Source organism: Hesperophylax consimilis, chromosome 4 (assembly GCF_061612785.1).
Source record: "Hesperophylax consimilis isolate HC1 chromosome 4, BYU_Hcon_1.0, whole genome shotgun sequence".
NCBI lineage: Eukaryota > Metazoa > Arthropoda > Insecta > Trichoptera > Limnephilidae > Hesperophylax > Hesperophylax consimilis.
In genome coordinates, this window is record NC_142839.1 from 11,419,593 (window position 1) to 11,443,503 (window position 23,911).

The following is a 23,911-nucleotide window of genomic DNA, read 5'->3' on the forward strand; positions in this document are numbered from 1 at the left end:
CTGCATACCCCTGCGAGGAAACGGCGTGATAGTTAGTCAGGTATGTGAGTTTTTTTAAACGCCACTGATATTTCACTAAATTGGCTTTATAAAAATTAATTGCCTTTATTTTTTAATTTACACATTATGCTGCGTATAGACGCGAGAAAAAAACGCTCGAGCCGACTCACGTTCCGCGTGATTTTCGTTTGCTTCGTTCCTTTCCCATAAGTAGTGTTCAGTCCGGGTCGCGTGTTTATACGTGCCCTTAGGTACAATAGTTTCATTGTTAAACGGAATGCGTTTACACCTAGACAATAAATCACGAAGCAGCAGTTAAAAATTTAACAAACTTACTAAAAATTTTAGTTAAGTCTTCAGCAATCGTTACACATAGTTACATTTACTTCCTTATAGACTAATAAGTGCAAAAAACTAGTTTTTTATTAAGTATTTACTAACTGCGAATTATTTACTCGTACATGTCTAGATAATTATATAATTTGATGAAAGCAACTGATCATGAAGTAATTCCGCATAATTAAATGGCGGAAGTCTTTCATTCTTGTCTCTTAAGAGCTACCCATAAACATGCAAATGACAACCATTATTGATCATAAACCCGTTGATAATAATTATAGTTTTCGAGGCAGGTTATTATTGATCGTAGCGTAATTGAGTTACTTATCGATATTAGTAGATTTATTCACTGCGATCAATGATTACGAGTTACGTAGATTTTACTCGTCGAAATGACGAAAGCTCTATTTGAAATTATGAATTATTACCTATACTGCCTGAAATCATGCATGAAAAATAGTTTTGATATATGGCTGACCTTAACAAGTTATTTTGAACCGGTTTTTTAAACATGGAACAGAAAATTATTCGCTTGAATTCTAAATAACGGGAATGTCGTAATCATGGAATCCCGCCTCTGTCTAGATTTCAGAATCGAAGCATTTAATGCTACGTATACATCCGGGAGCCGAACTGCCGAACTGAACCTCAACTTATGGGAAAGAAACGAAGCAACGCCGCTTGCAGTTGTTTCGCTCCTTTTCCGTAATTCGTTGTACGGTTCGCGTTTCGGTTTGCAAATGTATACGTACCCTTAGAGAAAAATATTGGCATCACAATATATCTTTACTACCACAGCTTATTACACATGAATAAATTCAATTTTGAAAACATCTATTTTTCTTTTAAAATGTGCTCTCAACCGTTTGGGAAAAAGCTTGATGATATATCTTTCTAAAACTATCTATAACCGAGTATCAATATCACATTTACAGTCTGGAGCCAGTGAGACTATGGCATCCCCAATCGGGGTATGTTGTGAGGCTGAACGTAGTGGGGAGGGAAAGGAGATGGGGAAAGGAAGGTGGGACAGTACCTGGCTATTCAGATCTGGTCACCAAACATATCCAAAGCTATGTCAAGCAGTTCTTAATAGTGGCCTTAGTGTTACCTGTGTTGTTCTACCATTTAAGCGACAATTTTATTTATTTATTTGGACATCCATTCGACTTTTACACAAAACGCAATATGTTATTATATAATAATAATAATAATTGGAAGATTTGTATAGCGCCGTTTTTGTGAAAAATCACCTTAAGGGCGATGTAAAAATATATAATATATTACAGTGCTCTATCTTGTATCTGGTGACCGGGTATCTCATCAAAATGACAGTTCAACACACCTAGAAAATTGATATAAAGTCATTATTAGGAAAACATAATTTTTAAAAACATATAATTTAAAAAATATATATAAAAGATGATTTATTTAAAAAAACTCACTTAACACAAAGATTTTGAGCACTGAACTCTCTGGCAGAATTAATACTGGCCCGCATAAATTATTTGTCATTCGAAGAGATCAGGGAGTGTGCAAAGTACCAAGAATTCAGTTTTTTTTATCTCTTTTTTTACTTTAAAGACTCGAGTATTGCGACAGTCGAGATGGATGCAACTCCGAGTTCTTTCAAGTGCCTCGTCGACTCACACCCACTTTTGTGGACTCTTCTTTTTGCGTTGCATATTTACGGATAAACAGGAACGAGGAGCTTCGAGCTCTAAACTCTCATAAACGTCGGTGACACACCGACTCAAATATTTGTTTAATGACGCTGTTATTTTTACTCTGCAAGAGTATGAAACGCAAATGAACACACATAAACATTGTAAATGAGACATGTTTGTTCTGGTAACCTCCTTGGTTGAGTAGTTGCGATCCTTGTCTACGAATCCATAGGTTACGGGTTCGAATCCCTAGTAAATTTTATTTTATTAATTTTTTATTTTGCCTAAATCGTACCATTAGAACAACAAGGTCCTATTTGCCATTTGTATGAAACTGAGATATTGAGTTTCAAAGTTTGAATCCTGAATAAAATACAATGGTTCAAATTTAATATTCAGGTTCTGTGGAAGTCCTATTCATGTTCTGTAACTATTCACGTATTGTGAAACATTCAGCACATGGTGGAATGATAACAGAACTTGAATAAAATCTTCTCAGTACTTGCATTTTAAATTTGAAATTTGATGACTTCTACGTCCGACCCGTTGAAATTTATGAAAAAGTGAATCTGAAGAACGTATTGTAATTGAATTTTCTTTATGTTTAAGAACATTCTATGCAAAAATATGTGGCTAATGCCGTCTTATTTCCCAATCCCGCTTTGTAATCTGTTGGCAAATTTAAATTTTGTCCTTTTTCATAGCAAGCGAGGTAGAATTCTGCAGTGCAAGTGATATTATCAATTTTCTGTTTTAACTATTCCCGTAATGTGGGCATTTTTCGATTTTGTTTGTTTTTAATCAACTCGATATCATAAAACCACAATAATCACCTATTCGAGCAGGTCTAGACGTAGGAGTGATGCTTTGTTTCTTTCTACTATTTTTAACAACTCTAATAGGTTCTTGGACTGATTGTAGTAAATTAGTCGAGTCTGTGAGTCGCGGGCCGTAAATGAAATGTTTGCCATGAATCATGTAAAATAACACTAAGTGCGGTCTTCTTAATTGTTGGAGTGTTTTGCGACTTGACACAGAAACTGGATAGTAGTAGGTAGTTATGTTTAGAAGCCGCTGCGATATTACGAAATCTACTCCAGCTTCAAATTATTGTTTGTTGACGAGTTAACGAGGTTGTCCGAGTCTTGACAGACAAAACTATTAACACAACCCCATTTTTTTATTAAATAGCTCCGTTTTAGTGAAACGACACCTCGAGTGTTGCTGTATACAAACAAATAGAAAAAGATAAAACAATAACAAAGCCGATTGTGTCCCTACTCATAATTAACGATTCATCATAAATGTAAAAAATAAATAACTAGTTGTTCTGTGTACAGTCTCGCGTTCAAAAAATATTTCTAAATTATAATTTTCTCATTTTTTTAATAATAAACTAATGTTTATAAGACAAGGTTTTATGCATAACATAAAGGATAACAAATAATTATAAGCAATAATTAGTCGCCTGAAATATCAATACAATAGTAAAAATAAATGCCGCCAACGGGAATTGAACCCGTGCCTTCTGATGTCTGGTCAGGTGCTCTGAAACCACTGAGCTATGTATGATATTTCAGGCAACTAATTGTTGCTTATAATTATTTGTTATCCTTTGTGCTATGCATAAAACCTTGTCTTATAAACATTAGTTTATCATTAAAAAATAATAATCTTTGACAAGTCAAAAATATTTCAGAATATTATATGTTTCGACGTCGTCTAGTGAGAAATTTAGCACTAACAAAGCCTTTCCTACAAAAATAAAGTTGGTTGTTTACAGCTGAAATAATATAATAAGCAGTAATTGTTGTTTAAGGTACTAGTACATATTGAATCATTTGGCGGGTTGGAAATAAGCTGACATAGCTCAGTGGTTTCAGAGCACCTGATCGGACATCAGAAGGCACGGGTTCAAGCCCCGTTGGTGGCATTTATTTTTACTCGGGAGATATTTTCAATTTGTATTGATATTTCAGACGACTAATTATTTATAATTTTCTCATATTTAATAAACCAAAACCAAAATTTCCTCTGGAATCATAACATTTGTAAGTAGGTACATATAATTTCCTGCTTAATTATGATCCATTAATTTTTCTAAAATTTCAAATACGTAATTATACGTTTTTCCAAAAAAACGATATTATCTCAGTGATTTTTTTTTTAAACACTCTTCATTTGATTATTTAAATTTGACAGTTCGTAGAAGGATCCACGCTTATGCGAACTTTGACATGATACAAAAGTAGTATCCAACACGGCCACCATCTTGAAACGGAAACGGAGCGTACAAACACATTTACAGAGAGACAAAATGCCTAACGGTCGAGTTCGAACAGGACTTCGCCACGCTCAGACAATAATGCCTATTAATACATAAATAATTCTAGGTACCTACTGCGTTTCAAGTTGGTGTCACGAAACTCCGGAATTTGATTCATGACAGACAATAAGGGTGCGTTGTTTCACAGAATTTGAACAATTCATCAAATTTCAAAGTTGATTTTCAAGTTCTGTGAAGGTTCTATTAAGTTCTAATGTGGTTAATGCTTGTTAGGATCAATATAACTGGGAACAAAACGAAAGTCGAGTACGAAAACTTAAAATCCTTCAAACATAAAATCCACCTGCGTCGTGAATTCATATGAATTTTACCTACTACCCTGCTTGCATAATAGTAATCCGATCCGATTATTCAAATTATTTTCCCTATGCGATCTAATCGTATGGAAAGCTTTTGAATGTCTCCCCGGCCCGGACCCAGCCCTAGCAATAGTAGCAATTCTGGCATGCGATGGCGGAGCATAACATATCAAAGGTTTCTCCAAATACGAAGGTTTAAGTACGTCATGTATGTAGAGGTCCTATTCCTCCCTACTTTCACCGGATGCGTGGAATGGTACCGGATGAGAAGAAGGCTTTGATGTTGCCTTTAGGTTCGTTCTTATCTCGCGCCCTGTCAAAAAGCATGCACAAAAAATACGTCATCGCCTATCTGTAAAAGCACCGTCGTATTTCGTCTTTTTATCTCTCTCCCTCCAAGATGCTGGATTTTTTGCTTGCATAATTTTCATTCCACCTAGTTTTTTTAAATATTATTTTTCAACGAAAGAGAATATTCCCAATAAACTACTTTTTAGTAGTTTGTCAATGGATGCTTTTAACATCAACACAAACTTTTATACTTAGTTTAGGGCTTTGATTGTTTAGGGATGATAAAAATATATTTTTTTATATATATAATAACTTATGTGTACATGTACATATTATGCACACATCCGTACAAATACTTAACACAGATACACATTATAAAGCAATAATAATTAACAGAAATAATAAAAATAAATAAAGCATTCTGAATATCAACCAAGAACTAGGTCAACAATAATCAAATCTAACAACAACAAAAAATTACACACATAAGAGAGGTATTTTGACCTGTCGGTGCATGGCCGTGTTGAGATCGCGTTTGGGTCCCACTCAGGTGTAGTGTGTTCAATTCCTCGACTGGTCAAGTCCTCGACAAGTCCTCCATCACAACACAAGCAACATTTTCAGCTTACTGTGGTGGTAGTAGGAGATTTTCAAATATAGTCAGGTTATTCGTAACCCGGGATTGTTTGTTTTTCTTTTTTTTTAAATAAATAACTTAAAGAAATAAAACATATAGGAACTATAAAAATATATTATAAATAACTACAATAATGTATTGTCCACTCCTCTTCAAACCACAAGAAAACGCTTCCATGGAAGAGTAGTATTCAAATTTCGCAATATGTACAAACACAATGTTTATTTTTTTATATATACGTATCTTATTTTTCAATAAATCTTAAAAAATAAAAAATATGTAGGTAGAAATAGTTTGTATTAGGGATAGTAGTCTAATGCAAACTGTATATTCAACGAGCAAGTTTTCTATATAATTTATCATTGAAGAAGAAGATAATACTAATAAATGTTAACGAATCATTAAACAGCAAAAGATACAGATAAATTCAAAAATAAATAACTGTCACAACTAAGAATCGAACCCAGGATCTCTAGTCTTACCGTATAATTTATTTGCTTAACATTTTTAAACCAATTAGGTATCATGAAGTCCAACGTTATTTGCCCATATTTATTTATATGCTTAGTAATAATACCGTTCACAAGGCCGAATTATCAATTTATTTCCTTAAAAAATAAACAGTTTTTTTGCATCTTGTCCCTGTGATTTTTCGTTCTTGCCAAGCGAATAAAATATATTTTAGTATGCTAGGAGCATTTTTTAAGTTGGGTTTTCTTAATTGTTGGTACGTGGGTGATTATGCAATACCTTGTTCGTACATTGTCTTTCCGATAGTATTTTATTTATTTTTCGGAATAACTTTATTGAGTAAAACCTAAAATTGTAATATTTAATTACTTAAGACAATCATTTGTCATGGAATCATAAAACGTATAGTGAAAGTTTTGCTAAATATTTGATTGATTTTGCTCTGGACCATGATTCCAATATTTCAGCTTATTTTGTAAGTTATTATTAGAATAAAATAAAATTTGGATACAATATTTGGATGGTATGTATATCGCCGTTTGTTGTGAAAAATCATCTCAAGGGCGATATAAAAATATATAATATACTTCTACATTGATCTATCCTATTACCAACTAGATTATACAAATTATTAGGTACGATTAGTCTTTTATTTGACGTAACACGATTATTATCAGCACGCTCCAGTCCATTTATATATATATTATATATATAGTTCTATAAATTTTCAAAGTACTTTTTTCACAGATTTAGTTGTGTACGAAAGGAAATGTTGTGAACTATGGGGAGTGAAATGTCTCATGCGATGCATGGGAGTGTAAAATTGTAGCGTCGCAATAATACGATACGCCTTTGTTGACTTACCAGGAACATGAAATGAAAAATAGGTAAATCATACCCAGATATTGCGAATATCATTTCATCCAGTCTCGAGATGTAAATATAATTCCGTACACATCAACCACCAAATGTAAAATCCCTAGAAGTGTGATCTCTACTTTTCGACCTAGACTTTCAACTCCTAAACACCAAACGGTCCAGAAAGAATGTTGATTTTTGAAAACGTTTGTTGGATTGTTCTGTTTGGAAGTAAGATAAAATTGTCCTTACTTCGGGCACACAGACACGCAAACGGCACGATTTTATATATCTTCAGTGACTACTGACTACAACACCAAACCCGCAGAGCTACCTAAGACTCCCACCATAAATCCTGCTTACGTTCCGCGTATTTATGGGAAATTTAATTAAACCCAGACCCGATATAATTTCTCGCAAAGGCACGAATGCAACCGAGCGCGGGCTTTCCCGGGGGAAAATCATATCTGCCTTGCCAGATTCCTCTCTCCTCGCTCCAAATTATATTTCAAAGTAAATAAAACGCATCTGGTTTACTTATTTATTTGTTTTCGCGTCTTAGCTACTTAGTTTTACAACTTTTCGGCGATTTACTCTCGAATCAACCCTTGGTTTTGTACTGTTCAAATAAATAAAATACTGTACGCCTCGTTTCTGCGACATTTCCACTGGTCGTAGGTATACATTATTTTTGGCCGCATTTTATTTTAAATTTGTTTGGCATTTTCGCGAATAAACAGACCCGAAACGATTTAATAAAAGTAATAATATTTTTGTACTTACTAATAAATGTACTTTTAGTACCTTTGTTGTAAAATAAGATGGTTAAGTTATTTTTACGGTATTGTATTTTACATAAATCTTGCAAAACCGAACATACTAGTTTGATTGTAAGAACTCTTTTTCAAATTTATTTGTTTATTATAAAACATTTAACTTAATATTATAATACTTAACATAAAATTTTTACTAATTGCGTTATAATATTAAGGCGATGCACTACGCCGTGTAATATTTTAAATTGAGCCGTTATCAATAACAACCCTTACATAGATGGCGATAAGGTTTAAATTCCCGCTTAACACCATCCGCCTATTTTGATTTATGCAAGAAAAAAACATGGCCAAAACGTGCCTTTTGTTTTATTTTGTGGATGTTCAGGCATAAATATTAATTTTTTTCGATCATTTTATAAATAATTTAATTTGCCACATTATACAATAAAATCATAACCGAAAATGGGTTCGTAAGTAGGAGATTTTGAACTTTAAAACAGTTTTCATAGGCCTTTACACTATTTTTTTCTGGGCTTATAAAAAGACTTATCTAAAAAATACTCGATTATTTCAAAGGGTAAGATGTATTCTACTCGCAGTATTTAATTAAAGCATCTGAAACATTTCTAGGCGACCAAATTTTCAAACCAAAAACACATGATTTTACATTACTACGTATGGCATCGCCTTAAACGTTTTATCTTTATGTTTATGTTTATATTTTGTCGTAGGTATGTGTATGAATTACATGTATTTAAGTTTTTAGGTATGAATTGAGCTAGTTATTTGTTTACAACATGATATGTATGGTATTTGCTTACATATTCTACGAAACCTGACTTTTGATTTGATTTTAGAAATATATTTCAAAAAAACATTTCAGTAATTTGATGCCTCTTTGTTCTATCTCCATGTACATCTTGTGTTGTTAATAATAAACATTTGTGCCTGGTAGGGTAGGTATGATTCATTTGTTTTTTTGGATTCCGTGTTCCAGAATTCATCCAGCGTTAATTGGTAATCTGGCTTACTCTGTATGGGGAGCACGTTACATAATGAAAAAAAAATGATAATCAGAAATGTTTAGGTACTTTTTACTAAATTTTCAGTAATTATCAACTAAACAGTTTAGTTGCTGTGGTGACTGCCGAACTTTTAGCTACTGTTTGCTAAACAGCAGTTTATTTATGACAGCTTAACGATTCAGATATTCTAGCTAATCTAATCGGTTGAGACAGTTTTCTGTGTTTAGTTGTGTTACCTAAACTGTATTTATAACAGCTTAACGATTCAGATAGTCTAGCTAAACTAATCGATTGAGACAGCTTTCTAACTTTCTGTGTTTAGTTGTGTTACCTAAACTGTATTTATACCAGCTTAACGATTCAGATATTCTAGCTAAACTAATCGGTTGAGACAGCTTTCTAACTTTCTGTGTTTAGTTGTGTTACCTAAACTGTATTTATCACAGTTTAACGATTCAGATATTCTAGCTAAACTAATCGGCTGAGACAGCTTTCTGTGTTTAGTTGTGTTACCTAAACTAAAAATTATATACCTAAACCATTTTGTAGTGTTTGGTTATAAAAACATAACTGTTTAGATGTAGTAACCTTATTATTTAGTTAATATTACAAAATGGTTAGGTTGATTAACTAAACTTCGGTTGGAATAGCCCTACCGATATAGGTGTTTTAGCTCTCTACTGCTAGCTAGCTTTAGGTACTGTGGCTTAGCTTTTTGGCTAGATTATCTATATTAAATAGGAAGTGCAGCTTTGCAGTTTAGCTGAAAACAATACAGGGTGTAAATGTAACCACCATCAACTCGAAGGATTATACCCATAATTCAGAATCATGGGTTCAATACTTTGAGTTGAGGGTAGTTTATTACAACCCTTTTGAGAGATGAAACCTAAATAAATAAATATTATGTTTTGTAAGACTAGAATGTACTTATTAAAAACCTCATTCATATAAAAGTTATTTTGTTAAGAATCGTCTCTCAAAATATTGTTTCCAGCTACCAGCAAAGCCTCAAAAAAGAAAACACGTTTGATCATACACACATTTATATTATCATTTTTTATTATAATTTTTTCTTAAATATAGTAAAAGTTGTTTGTGTCCTGATTTGGAAAATTCTTTTCGGCGCTGCCTGTATGTGTCTAGTAATTTACCTTTAGCAGCAATTTTTTGGGTAGGCCCAAAACACACATATGGGGTGAAATACACAGCTGCGCTTTCTTTATTAAAGACTTTGGTGATTTGAAAAGCAAATTCATAAAATCTCTTGCTTGTAATGGATCTATCTGGATTACCCTGCAATTCCTTACTTATAATAGTACTGCATAGTCTGGCAGAATTGTCCAACAGACCCTTTGACTCAAACTGCATTAAAAGTTCTTGCCCTTCATTGATTGATAGGAGATGATTGCGTAAGTCCTAGAAAACAAAATTGCATATTGATTAAATAACTAATAACCACTTCTATAATCATCATAATATCAGTCACAGGACGGCTATTCTACGCTGCCACTACTAAAATACGTAGATCGGAATGTATAAAACAATTAACCCAAGTTACTTCGGTATCTGAAACTTACTAAAATTATTTAACTTACATTCGAAATTTGCTCTTCAAAAGCTTCTTGCGTTTGAAAGCATTCTTTGTGATTTGTTTATATTTTCCAACAAGGAAATGTCATTTTCAACGAAGTCATCGTGTTAATAATATATGGGCGTTGTTTGTTTGGAAGATGAAGGTACATCTTCAATCTGAAACAAAAAGCAGGTATGTACACAAAGGGGAAAGAAGGGGTGAAGGGGTCAAGCTTTGATTTTATCCCTTTGGAATTGCTTGACCCCCCCGGCTGTCGATTTATTCATTAATTACAGGAATTATTATTTTAAATACTATTATTTTTGTATCAAAATCGCGTCCGGTACAACTATTTCCAAATGGTTAGCCAAAAAAGGCCTAGGTATACAATTTGTCATTATTACTGCTTTTAAAAACTTACACTTATGACAGGTGGATTAATAACATCCTTGAGCGCATTAATGTGTGCTGTAAACAGTGCCCGGTGCCCTATAGTCGGAATCAATTCTTCAATATCATCTTCAGATATTATCAGGAGTCTTTTCGAGTCTATGGCTTGTTCTGAAATAAAGAAAAAAACGACGAGAAAATACAAAAATTTTCAAAACAAGAAAATAAAAAATTATTTTTCAAAGGAATGAAAATTATTCATTAAAAAAATGTATATTTATACAACAGCAGATACCGAACACCCTGTATCATGAATCAAGCGGAGATAAAATAGTTTTAATAATGAAATTATTTCATTTATATGAAAATTTCCAATGTAAACATAAACAATGGGTGGTCACCCTGTATTTAAAAAAACATATCCCCCCAAAAAAAAAAACAATAGAATTCAATGTTCAAAATGTTATGTCCCAATTAATAATTGCAATACACATTTATTAAAATTAAACATAACCTGCTATGATTGACCATCCATCGGTACGATTTTAAATCTAGTTTGGTTGGTTCTAGTTTCTGGCTAGGGTAAAAACTGTAACTTAGAAAATACTGCATTTTCAAACAACATTCGTTCAATACAAAATAATACTGGCGGAAACGAACAAAGAAATAAAGGCGCCCTTGAGGTGATTTTGCTCAAAAACGGCGCCATACAAGTCATCCAATTATTATTAATGTTTTTTATATACCACTCTCTGTAACCTGTGTCATGACTCCTGACACAATCTTGGTTGTAGCGTTCACATGCATTCTTCAAACTAGGTACATAATAAATACAAATCTACTTAATCTATTGCGTATTTGAGTCATATAATAATAAAGGTGCCAGTTTCTAAATCAAAAATAATGGATATTATCATAATATATATCATAGTTCCATGATCTAAATTCTAAATCAATAAAAAAATGAAAAAAGAAAACTCACCTTTAAATGTTTCTATGTAAGCTTCCAGATTACAAGAAATTAAATAATCCTCCACGGTGTTGTCTGCCATTATCACTAGGAACTAGGAACAGCGGTTAGCACAAAATAAATTCGCAACGAACTATGGTGCGAACTGTGGCGAACTGAGAACTGCGTCATAAATAAACAACTGCGTCATCGCAGCCGGACGACGAAAAGATCTACCAAAGTTCGGACGATTTAACTAAAGTTTTGTTGCACTTTGCTCAAGTTTGTGCAAAGCAACTAATTGTTATGTAAAAATACCAAATTTAGATATTCCAACCTCAGTTTGGTTATTTGAACAAAACATTTAACTAAACTAGATGTTTAGTTAAATTTAGCTAAATACTTTGGGAAGCAACACATAAACTTAAGTTACTAAAGTGAAATAGGTTTAGTAAATTACTTTAGCTTAATTAACCAAACCGATTATTTTGTTTAGGTAAGTAAGCTTTTAGTATGCTATTATTAAAGTTTGGTTGTAATAGCTCAAGCACATTTTACTAAAAACGACGGTATCTGCACATAAAGTAGTTTGGTACTAGTAGCTCAAGTTTAGGCGATGGTTACACAAATTCAATTAGCTTAACACTTTAGCTAACTCATTTTTTTCAGAGCAAGACATCGCGATAACACATTCATGTTTTACTGAAATTTTATCAGGAAACCTATCTATTTATTCGTTAAAGGCCTGCAATCTCTTTTATAACTGAATTACGATTAATTTGAAGAGATTCCTTATAAATTAGTAATATTTTATATTATTAAGTTTTCTCCGTGTGGACTAGCTGCGAAATAAAGGTTTGAACTTTGTAATTTCGTCTAAAATCTTCAATGAATTTAATGCCTCGTTCATTTACTACTTCACGATAGTAAAATACCTAAAGAAAAAAACGTAATTTCAGGAAAACTGAAAAACATCGCAGATTTATAAATCGTTACAACTGCTTAATGGGGCACTGTCCATTTGCTTGAAATGTTACAGGAAAACCTTCGTTTTATATGGACTAGTTTTAACAAAATGCCGTTTCATAACCTTGCTCTTTCAAAACGAAATGTCACATTTCGTAATAGAATAATCATTCCTTGTTTTTAGATTTCCATGAAAAATGGCGCAATGAAATGAAATAAAAAAAATATACTGATCCGGTTTTTTGGCAAGGTAATTAAATTTGCTGATCAAATAAAATAATCACTTCGAACAACTAATTCTTTAATAATATATATATATATATATATATATATATTATGCGTTGCCGTAAGCTTCCTCGGGGCATTAAGTTATAATACATGCACATATTATATCAACTTCCGTGGTCGAGGGGTAAGGCTCTCGACTAGCAAGCCGGAGGTCGCGGATTCAAGTCCTGGCGTGCGCAAGTCAATTTCATTTGTGTCATTTACAATTTAAGGATACAAAATAATATATAGTATATTTGCGGCACGTTCCAGAGTGGAAGATACTCTCAGTTTCGCCCTGGCGTAAGACCACCAATCAGAATCGAAACGTTCCTTGAAATGGCTTTGGTCGTGTTTGGTGACCAGATCTGAACAGCCAGGTATTTCCCCACCTTCCTCTTCCTCTTCTCCTTCCCTCCCCGTTACCTTCAGCCTCACAACATACCAATTGGGGATGCCATAGTCTTACTGGCCGGTTAAGAGCAGTTGGAACATGCGGTTTCACATGAACTAAAAAAGCTTACTTACAATATACAACGTGCATAAAAAGTGACAAGTAGATAGAACAACATAGGAAAATTCTCTGGCCTATAAATCTAATTTTGTTGGTTATTAATTTATTTTTTGTTGTTGTTAAGAATACTTGTTTACTATCAAATCTTTATACTTAAATTTCCTGTATTGTAGGTATGTAGAACATTAATCCCGATAATCTTTACTATAAATCAAATGTTCGAAGCGGTAAAAATTAAACCGTGCGAAATCTGGCGTGAAATTTTCCCAACCTATTAATTTATTCTAACTAGAATTTCTATGTAACTATTTTCAGCTTACACCACATTTTTCATCATGGGCTAAGGAGATAAAAATATCACCCAAATATTCGCGTGCATGCTGTTTTTGTTCTTTTACTTCTCACACAAAAAGAGCTTGAAAAAACCCGGTCGGAAAAAAATTCGAGTGATATACCATAATTTCTGTCATGAAATTACATCAGAATTTATGGCCCTATTATTTAGTTCTGCGCTATAATTTGGAAAAGTTTTCATACGCGACCTTGAGAGGTTTCGACCAACCAAAACGGTACGTAAACTTAATGGCGGAGCTTTCGGTAGAAAGTTCCGAGTAAATTAAGCATAATAATAAATATCGAAATTTTGTGGACATTGTTTTACGACCCTTTGACCTTGCTTTTGCGTTCGCATTACGTAAGATTACTATTTGATATTTCGTTAAGTGGTTTTAACGTTTTAAGTAATATGTATAATTTGACCAGTCAGTGGGGACGTCGTGAGTTCAATTCCTCGGCTGGCTTAAGTCTTCCATAACGACTCAAACAATATTTACCTCTTCCTGTGATGGTAGTAGGAGATTTTCTAATATTTTCAAGGTATTCTTGACCCGGGAATGTTGTCTTTCTTTAAAAAAAAGAATATTCCTACATTGAACATAATTTTGATAAGAAATCATTGTCGAAACGTTGCTTGGAATAGCTTTAGGCATGTTGAGTTACCAGCCAATACGATGCATTTATCAAACTTCACATGTATCTGGAACAGATTATTTGTCTACAGTACACTACAACCTTCAATATACAGTACAGTAGTAATCTCCTACTACCACCACACTAAGCGGAAAGTGTTGCTTGTGTTGTGATGGAGGACTTAGCCAGCCGAGGAATTTAACACACTACCCTGGGTGGGACCCAAACGCGATGTCAACTCAGCCACCGACCGGTCAGTATAACTTCACTGGTACTGGTCTTGCATCAAAATCTTTCATTAAATTGATTCTACGGTTTTTATTCATATCTGTGGAACCATTTTAAGTAGAACTTTGTGACCTACTTAGAGACCCACTATTAGCAAATAATTGTAAATCACATGAATTACTCTTAAAAATAACCTATGTCACCCATTCTCTGTATAAAGTATATTACTTACCTATTTACATTTATATCACATCTTTTTTTTTCTTTCTCACTGCAATGTACAACAACACGTAATACCTATCATATTATTAATTATTTATAAATAACTACAATAATGTACTGTACACTCCTCTTCCAAACACAAGCTAACACTTCTATGTAAGAGTGGTATTCAAATCTCTTAAAGTGTAGAAGTCCAATTTAAATATGAGTTTATATGTAATTACTTTATTTCTTTAATAAAAAAATTTTGTTTCTCGTATTCTAAAACATCATGTTGATGAAGTCAATTGAATACAAAATGAGTGAACAATGCAGGAATACACTAAACTTGTTATGCTTATGCCTTTTGCATTCGGAATAAGCCAACATTGTAGGCAATACGCTCAAATGAATTATTCAAATAATGATGCTTGCTTTTGATCTCTCAGAATTATGTTGGTTTTTTCTTCTCATATTGAAATTTCTACTATTAATGCGTGTAATATGAACTGAAAACACGTAGCACTGAAAACTGACATCATTATTTGAACCGCTAATAGGAATATTTATAAAAACACCTACTCTTAAAACAAACGAATTTGAAGAAAGCTTCGCAAGTTACCTGTAATATTATTTGTAATGTGTTGTGATTTGTGATTGTGAATGAACCTTTTTTACAGTGTGCCTCCTAACTGGCTGAAAATTTTGTCAGTTTTCATGCAAGGGGTTGTATTATTTGTGTGCAGAATGTCTGGTATATTATGTCTTTGGCGCCGGCTGGACTGGGCCGCCTACCCCCTTCTGTATCTCCATCCCCGTCCCACCTGCTCTATCACCACCCCCGGCGCTGCCTTCTCCCTCCCACCCTCCCCGTCGGCAACCTTCAGGTCTGTTCCGTACACCTTCAAGTCTAGTGATGAGTTAGGAAAGTTTTCCGTTTCGAGTTTCCTTGCAATCTAGTTCTAGTTACCCGTTCCTTAAATATTCTGGTCGATGGTTTCCAGTTTTCTCTGATCGTTGATTACATAACCTATCGCGTGCTTCACCTTATCTTTTTCCACATCAATATGAATGTACTACTTAACTGTTATTCTGGGGTGTATAATTAACTTTCTATTTTTACACCTTTCCTTTGATATTATTTTGATACTTATTCAAAGATATTAAGGTCTTTAGGTTGAGACACGTTCGTGCCAATGAGCTATATTTGTCTTGAAGCCTTTAGAGATGTTATACTTAGATATTATTATCCATCAAAACTTGCGAACAAAATGAATGCTTTAACTTTCTTATCGTGTGTTTATTATATTCCTTTGGTGTGATCCGAGTTCTACGATTTGTTTAAGTGATAGTGAAGTAGTTGGGAAACGACAGATGCAGCTACCCTGTGTAGTAACTATGTTTAGAATGCTTACATATTAACGTAATAATACTAGGAAATGTCACTGCTGGCTTCCTGCGAGAACCGCTTCTAAAAATTGCTCTGAATAAAACGGGTCTTCTGAAATCCTATCCAGAAAGCTCAAAGAAAACAAGACCTACAAAAAAGGTAACACATAAAAACCATAAACTCAGACTTTTTATTTATCTACTAAAATATGCTGTATTTTTATGTGTGCGATAGCATAAATAATTTCATATCTGCATGCTCGGATTTATGCGGTTTTAAATTACTTTCTCCCCTTAATTTCATTCACACAAGTATTTTAAATATTAGGACATGATAAGGGGATACAAAAATAAACAACAATTTTTTTCAACTCATTTTATTTTACCACTTTGAAAGAAAACTTAATAATACATCAAACATCACAAGTAAGCTTTGCAAAGTTGATTTTCTTATAAGATAAAACAATAACAATAATAATAATTGATCTCGATATCGAACTTATATTAAACAAGGCGAAAAAGGAACATGAAAAAAATGGAAAGAAATAAATCAACGACAGATGTTGCGTTTCGATAAAAGTTATTAATCCTGGCTGCTTCCCTCGCGAATACCTCGAAAGGGCCCCAAAACCAACTACCAACAACGGGTAACTCTTTTACTTCCTACTCTAAATAAAGTAAAACGTACACGTACGTCCTGTGTTCCACGTACCTCGGTCTACGTTTCCGCTCCGAGACGTTCGCGTTCGGTTCCGAGGCCCGCGCGGGATAGCCCATAGAAGAAAATCAATGGAAGTCAACTTACTCACGTCGCGGTATAAAAATAAAATCTAATTTAGTGAAGTTTTGTACATTTATGTGCAACATAAGACATGACGTACCTACATCTTACTCCGAAGACCCGTTAGGTCCATCTTTTACTTCCAAAAATACATTTAACCAACCCTTCGTTACATTGCTGAAAATATTGAAGCTCATAAGAAAAGTTAACTTATTTAAACGTGATTGTTATTATGTACCATTTTAGTCTAATTTCTATATTTAACTCTACGGGAATATAACACTCAACTGAAATTGTTTACGTGACCTTAAATAATCAAGTACTTACGTACAAATATTAAAACACCAATTCCAAAATAGCAATCATTTAATAAAAGTGCAACATCTTTATTAAGCAATTCAGGTTATAACACGTATGTGATGCGTGTGCAAATCAGAAATTTAAGAGCGCTCATATTATTTATTGAATTTTTACAACATTTTTTTTTTAAATTTTTGAATTTTTCACATCAGGCAATCTGAAAATCTTTAAGAGAACGTTTTTAATAAAATTATTACTAAAATAACGTATCTAGCTAAAGTGCAACTTTAGTTATGCAACGAAGGGTCATTGGAATTACAATACATAGGCGAAATAATTATTACTACGTAATATAATATTTTATTTGTATTATAATAGAAAATAAATAATATCCATGTCATTCTTCAACAGTTATTGTACAGTGTTCAGATCAACGGGGCGCAAATACTTAGGACAGTTGGACAATTGGACAGGGAAACCAAATCGTCCTCCCTTGCTAATGCGAGATTTCTGTGTGCTGTGAAGTCATCCTTATCCTACTGTATATTATTCTTCTTTTAACCAGCCAGTTAATTGTGTTCTATAATAATACATTATTTAAGAAAGGTTTAGCGACAAAACACACGTCAAGTACCTATTATTAGCTTTGACGAAAAACACATTTATTTGTATTCATATTAGGCATTTACATTTATAATACGGAGAAGAGCGCAAATTTGTCATAACATAATGTCAACAACAAAGCCAAAAGCGTCCAATGCGCCAAGGGATAATTTACATATTATGATTATATTTTACACTTTGTACGTTTAGAATATACTGCAATCAATCCTAATTAAGTGATAGACGATTTTCATAAATAACATTTTTACACCTATAATATGCAAGAAAAGAGGGTGCTTCAATCGGTGACCTACCAACCCTGTCCCCTAGCCAACAACTGGTGACCTACCTCGTCAGGTCACAGGTCACACCGAGCCACCTCGAGCTTCTCCGAAGATATAACATTATGTAAGTAATATCATTTTCGCTTAAAGCGTTATATTTACATTGGCTATATACATTCATATTTTATACTTATTTTACACAAATTGGAATGGATCGTCAAAATTACTTATTTGGGTATTTGGAATGTCAACATCCGGAAAAAAGATTTCAAATATTTTTATTTTGGATAACAATGAGATAAAGCGATTTTCTTTGCTCAAATACAGATTATATTTACATACATTGACATCGTTTACAAACACGGCGGGATAAATGAACTACGAAGTAGGCGCATTTGCCTAAAATAGCGGAACATGTTTCCTTCTCTTCGGTACCCGGAGTCCCTCGGCTCGCAGTTCTCTTTTACATTTTACAATGGACTGCGAATAGGTATGTGCGTGATAATCCTCAATCAGTTCACGTATCCTTCATTCGTTCACAATTCATTCATAGTCATTCATTCCTCCCTAATAGATACTCGTACACACTTTCTTTAGCCTAACAAGCAGACAACTATCAGCACATCCATACTACACACTTTAACCGACAAACACTTTTGTGCTTTGCGTCGCACCTGTCATACTTATTTACATCATTAGCCTTTGTCTCACCACTGTGCTTAGAGCTAACATTAAGACACTTGCTACCGGTGTGTGCATAGCTGCGGAAGATCCTATGACACCAGCCTGTTTTATTTGGTCTTCTTTTTTCTTGAGTGACAATGCATCACCGGACTCATCGGACATCATGCTTTGGCTTTCTCCCTTATTTTTTGACGGGGTAGATTCGGTATCTACCGTCTTTTTAATCTGGATTACTTCATTGGGCGGAATTTCTGCAGACATAGGAGCCTCGGTCGTGGTCGTGGTGGTGGTCGTGGTGGTGGTTGTCGTTGTTGTGGTCGTTGTAGGTACCAGGCTATTGTTCCTCAGATAGTAGATATCACCGTAGTCCGGAGTCACGTCCATCATTCCAAACTCCACTTTGTTGCCATGAAGTATTCTGGATTTTGTTTTACCATCGGGATAGTAAGCCACCAAGTTAGCTGTGTACGGTACATCCATTTCGGTGTAATTTCCACTTAGTGTCACGTTGCAGGCGGTACCTGGCTCGAGCACTCGCTCGACTTTGAATACATCTTCTCGCTCTTCCTTGGATTCAATTCCCCACTTGTAATTATCGAGAACGGTACCATTAGTCAACCGCACAATAGTGTTCAAGCCGGTAAGCATGGCGTGCCCGTGTCCCCAGTAAAGGCGATATGTGGAGTTGTATGCAAGGGCGGAATCTACTTTGATCGCATCAGACGCTGCTCCGTTCCTCAGAATGGTTTCTGCCAAGAACCTTGGATCTCTAGTAGCCCGCTTTCTATACAGGTTGAACTTAACTCCTGTCAACTCGTAGTGAGTGGGCTCTGTCTCGACTAAGATCTCACCTTCCAAATAAGCTATTTCTTTATCTTCTTCGTCAACGACAGAAATTTTACCTAGACCATCTCGTGGATCAAACTTTCCGACGAGGTGAGTGTATCCAAATGAATTACCTTCCTTTTGGGTGACTTTTTTCCTGGCAACATAACTGACATATGTATCTTGTCCTCCCGCGACAGCTCCCTTGGGAATAATGGCGAACTTGTCCCAGGGCATCCAACTGAGCATGGCGCCCCCGTCCAGATTCTGTAGAACTTCAAATTTGGAGTATTTGTGCACTGAACTGTGGAGGGACACGATGCATTCCTTATACTTGCTCCGCAGTTGTCCGGAAACCCAAACGCCATTATGTCTCGCGCGGCACACGTACACTGATTTACTCTGCGCTTCCTCAGAATTTGCGGAATTGGCACCTGCAAAAATGAAACATCGTTAGTAAATCATTTTCAACTCGTTTGAATCATTATTTGTTTTTCTTTTGTACAAAAAGCTTACCTCCGTCGATCAACTCCAAGCCTCCGAGGACTGCGTTCTCCAGCTGCTTGACATCTCCAGTTCCCGTGACCCACTGGAGAGTGCTCGAAGTCATAATTTGATCATAATCGGAGAGTAAGCCGACCCCACTCTCGGTAAATGCAGGCGTCGTAGCCAGCAGCACCAGCGCCAGAATTAGTACTGCTTTCTCCATTGTTGTCTTTCAGAGATTACTGAAACAAATTAGGAAAACAATCCATTATTAATTGGCTTCCTAACAGATCACTTTAACTGAGTGAATAAACAATTTGTGTTGTGATTCATATTGACAGACCACAAACCGCAGGCCAAAATATTCGGCAACACGCAAATCAAATTAACTTCAGCGCCATGGTAGTTACTCAGGCGCCGTCCTGAGGCGACGGGAGTCTCTAATAAGCATTCTAATGCACGGGTGAAAACCTCAACAAACAGTATATTGATTTTATCAATAACATTATATGCGGTTGTCCTTTATTTTCTTAATTATGTTTTTTGTCTGGGCGAAAGATATTAGCCAAAAGTCTCGGTAGGTGCATTCATATCCAGTATTATGTTCATTGATGGATAAACGTTTCAAAGGGATAGCCCATTGATAAAATACAGATTCTATATAAACCAATCCTTACACTAATGACATTTTAATAGTACCTACTTTAAATTAGTTTCGAATTTGGATAAACCAAGTAGAACGGTCACACCTATATTAGGTACTAATGCTAATGAGTGACTAACGGATTCTGTGGAAAGTAGCCTAATAATAGTAAGCTAAGCTTCTTAAAAAATAATCACTATCTCCTTAAGCAAAACGAAACTGCACTATTACACTTGTTCAAAAAGATTAAAATGTATCAAAAATAGTAACTACTAGTACATAATTATAAAAAGGCAGGCGTCATTATTTTTTCACAGTAGCTAGAGTAAGAACATAAAACATTATTACTATAAAAAACTGAAAATTTCGCATGAATAATTTCAAACAGGATGTGAGTGCGCTAAAAAAGTTATGTTTCCGCGTAATATTGTTGATTCGCTAGGCTTTTGTTGAATTTGAAGTCATTGATTTAAGCGTGTATTTTTAGTAGTGCTTCTCAATAGAATGATGGAACGTGCGTGCTGTAATAAATCAATTATAAAGCCATTTGTATGGATAGTTCAACTAATAACGTAACGCATTACGAGGAGGTTGCCACCGACACTGTCACAAACTTTTTCGTTCGGATTGTTGGTTTATTATAAATAAGTAAATGATTATAAGAGTAAAAAAATATGATCAAAATAATATGAACTTAGCAAAGCAAACCAGCGTGATTTGAAAATTATTGTTCAACGTAGCGTGTCAGTTGCGTATTATTTTGTATGTATCTACGAATTCATTAGGTCTTGAAGTTTACTACAAGTATCTATATAAAAAATGTCAACACACCGAGTCAATGCTCCTTTGCATCAAAATTATAAAACGGGGTCATGCAATGGAAGCTTTCATTATATGGTAATTATTTGCAATCATTTCCAACATGAATGGTCTTAATATGCATAATCTTGCTCGTGCACATAACATAAGGATGATGATAACATATATAATCAGGTGCGGGCTGCATGGTTGTCTAGTTGTTTGAGTAGCGGGTATGATGATAGGAGTATAATGGAAACGAACCTTTGGATTACTATACTTATATTATCTATGTTGTGAAAGTAGATAATTATGATAATAATAAATCGTTTGAATTAACCTGTCACAACGTTGCCCGGATGCTGCAAGGAAGGTATTTGTATCCCTTTTACCCAATCTGTTGACCTTTCACCGCCGATTTATGAAAGTACTCGCTGTAGGTACCCTTTTATGGCGGTGATGTCATCTCTATCCGATCTCCCCCACCGTGGAACAGTATGATGCAATCGACCCTCGACATAATATTATGTGTAATACTGTACGCGAAATCTCTTGCCATTTTGGGTCGGGTAGATACTGATTTTCCTGCCAATTTGTCCGTATCTTTTATGACGCTATTCTCCGGGCCACATGGCAGTTTTAAGGTTTACAGTGTAATTACCATTTCAAGGGTGTCTATTTTAATCAGATTAACATATTTTTTGACAAATCGACTGGAAATTAGGCTGCTACTTTCATAAATAATATAACAGATCGAATGTTTTTTCTAAATGCTATCCAGCTGAAATTGAGGGGTGCTGAACAAATTACTCAAAAAGTAAAAATCGATGAAAGAAATAGACCATTAATCACGTGTGACTCTTCCATTACATTGGACGAGTTTCACAGAGAAGGTGGCAGAACTGCGGCAGCTGATAAATAGCTTCAGCTGAGATAACAGTTACTCGGGATGATTTCCAGCGACAGATAACTGAGGGGTGCGTCCGAAGCATTTTTCATCGTCATTCCGACTAACTGATATAAACGTTCAAGGCTGGTATACGACCAAGCAATCCATCTATGGTCCTGGCGCTTAGAGCTACGTTGTAATCTCTCTTTCTGTTACATTCGTCGTTTATATTAATGAGGGAGAAGTTACAAGTGTATATATATTACGACGGAGCTATCCCTGCTTATCTGACTATCGATTGTTGCGAACTTCTGAGTCTGGTCAATTTAAGAATACTTATTCACACACTAGGCATAACGACCTACTTCAATGTCATCATTCACAAACAAATTATGTAGCAAACTAGCTAATTCGTCGCCTACCTAGTACAGCAAATGAATATACCAATGATATCGACATTTTAATGTAACAAATTCGATTTTTAAAACATACTAAAACAATTGTTTTATGTGAAGATATTATTACTGATATTTTTTCTTTAAGCTAATTTTAAACCAACGTAATGTAAGAAATATTTTTTAAACCATTTTTTAACAATTTTGTACAAAATTGTAAACATTTCAATGCACCAAATGTAAAAGCCCCACGGGCGTATAAAAATGGTAAATAAGTAAATATCTGTTCTTTGTCCCTAAAAAGCACATCATTTTGGTAAGATTGTCAGTATCTTATTCCATAGTAGTGTATCCGAATATAAATCCCTAGTAAGTTTGAAAATCTGGGGAAGGTTTCATATCTCTTTCAAAAGGGGCCAAGGGATATTGCTTTTCCATTGTTGCTCCCAAAGTGCAATTTCCTTTCCTTTGTGTGAACTTGCTAATTTTGTAGATGAGGAAATAGACGCAGCGGCGCCTTCTCCTATTCTCCCCTTGCCCGAGCCCTCCACTGGATAATAATATATTATATACCAGCGATGAATGTACCTGGTCGTGACTCACCCACTCATCGAGTATCCCATTTCCTACTAACAACTACTATTAGTCTGCTACGCGCAATCCGTTTTCCGTTGACTGTTTTTTGGAGAGTCAGCAATACGAAAACTTTCCAATACTATATACTATAAGTTAGAAAGCAATGGGAACTCAGAAGATCGGGGATAATAGAATATCGTGACATGCAGACACTAAAGTCGTGATAATTAATTTTGCAGACAAATAGAGCGGAGTTTCAAAACTACGATAAACACAATATTTGAGCACAGACACTGTATCTTATTTTTTGCAAAAATATTTGAAAACTTCAACGCATTAAAATATAATTTTCCAAGCGATGCAAACCTTGAATTTATTTTTTCTCAAAATGAGGGTTTATGGAGATACAATATAATACTATACGTATATTATGTGCTGTAGGCGTTCTGTATTCACAGCACAGTATGAAGTTATTTATCTTTAAGTTC

The 23,911-nt window shown here is 34.6% G+C and overlaps 2 protein-coding genes and 1 long non-coding RNA gene across 3 annotated transcripts in view; 1 reads left to right on the top strand and 2 right to left on the bottom strand.

Moving 5' to 3' along the window:
- Nucleotides 1-23,911, top strand: part of Miga (mitoguardin) — a 263,084-nt gene that overhangs the window by 161,546 nt on the left and 77,627 nt on the right. The window lies entirely within an intron of this gene.
- Nucleotides 10,412-11,797, bottom strand: LOC149424189 (uncharacterized). The gene is made up of 3 exons (XR_016302085.1): nucleotides 11,659-11,797; nucleotides 10,708-10,847; nucleotides 10,412-10,462 (listed from the first exon to the last, which is right to left on the bottom strand). It is a non-coding gene; the product is annotated as an uncharacterized LOC149424189 (long non-coding RNA).
- Nucleotides 17,416-23,911, bottom strand: part of LOC149424190 (protein unzipped-like) — a 48,676-nt gene continuing 42,180 nt past the window's right edge. Inside the window, exons 2-3 of the mRNA XM_089651347.1 lie at nucleotides 20,153-20,364; nucleotides 17,416-20,070 (exon numbers count right to left, since the gene is read on the bottom strand). Of these exons, the coding sequence (XP_089507473.1) occupies nucleotides 18,815-20,070; nucleotides 20,153-20,345 (1,449 nt within the window). The 5' untranslated portion in view covers nucleotides 20,346-20,364 and the 3' untranslated portion in view covers nucleotides 17,416-18,814. The remainder of the gene's footprint in view (nucleotides 20,071-20,152; nucleotides 20,365-23,911) is intronic.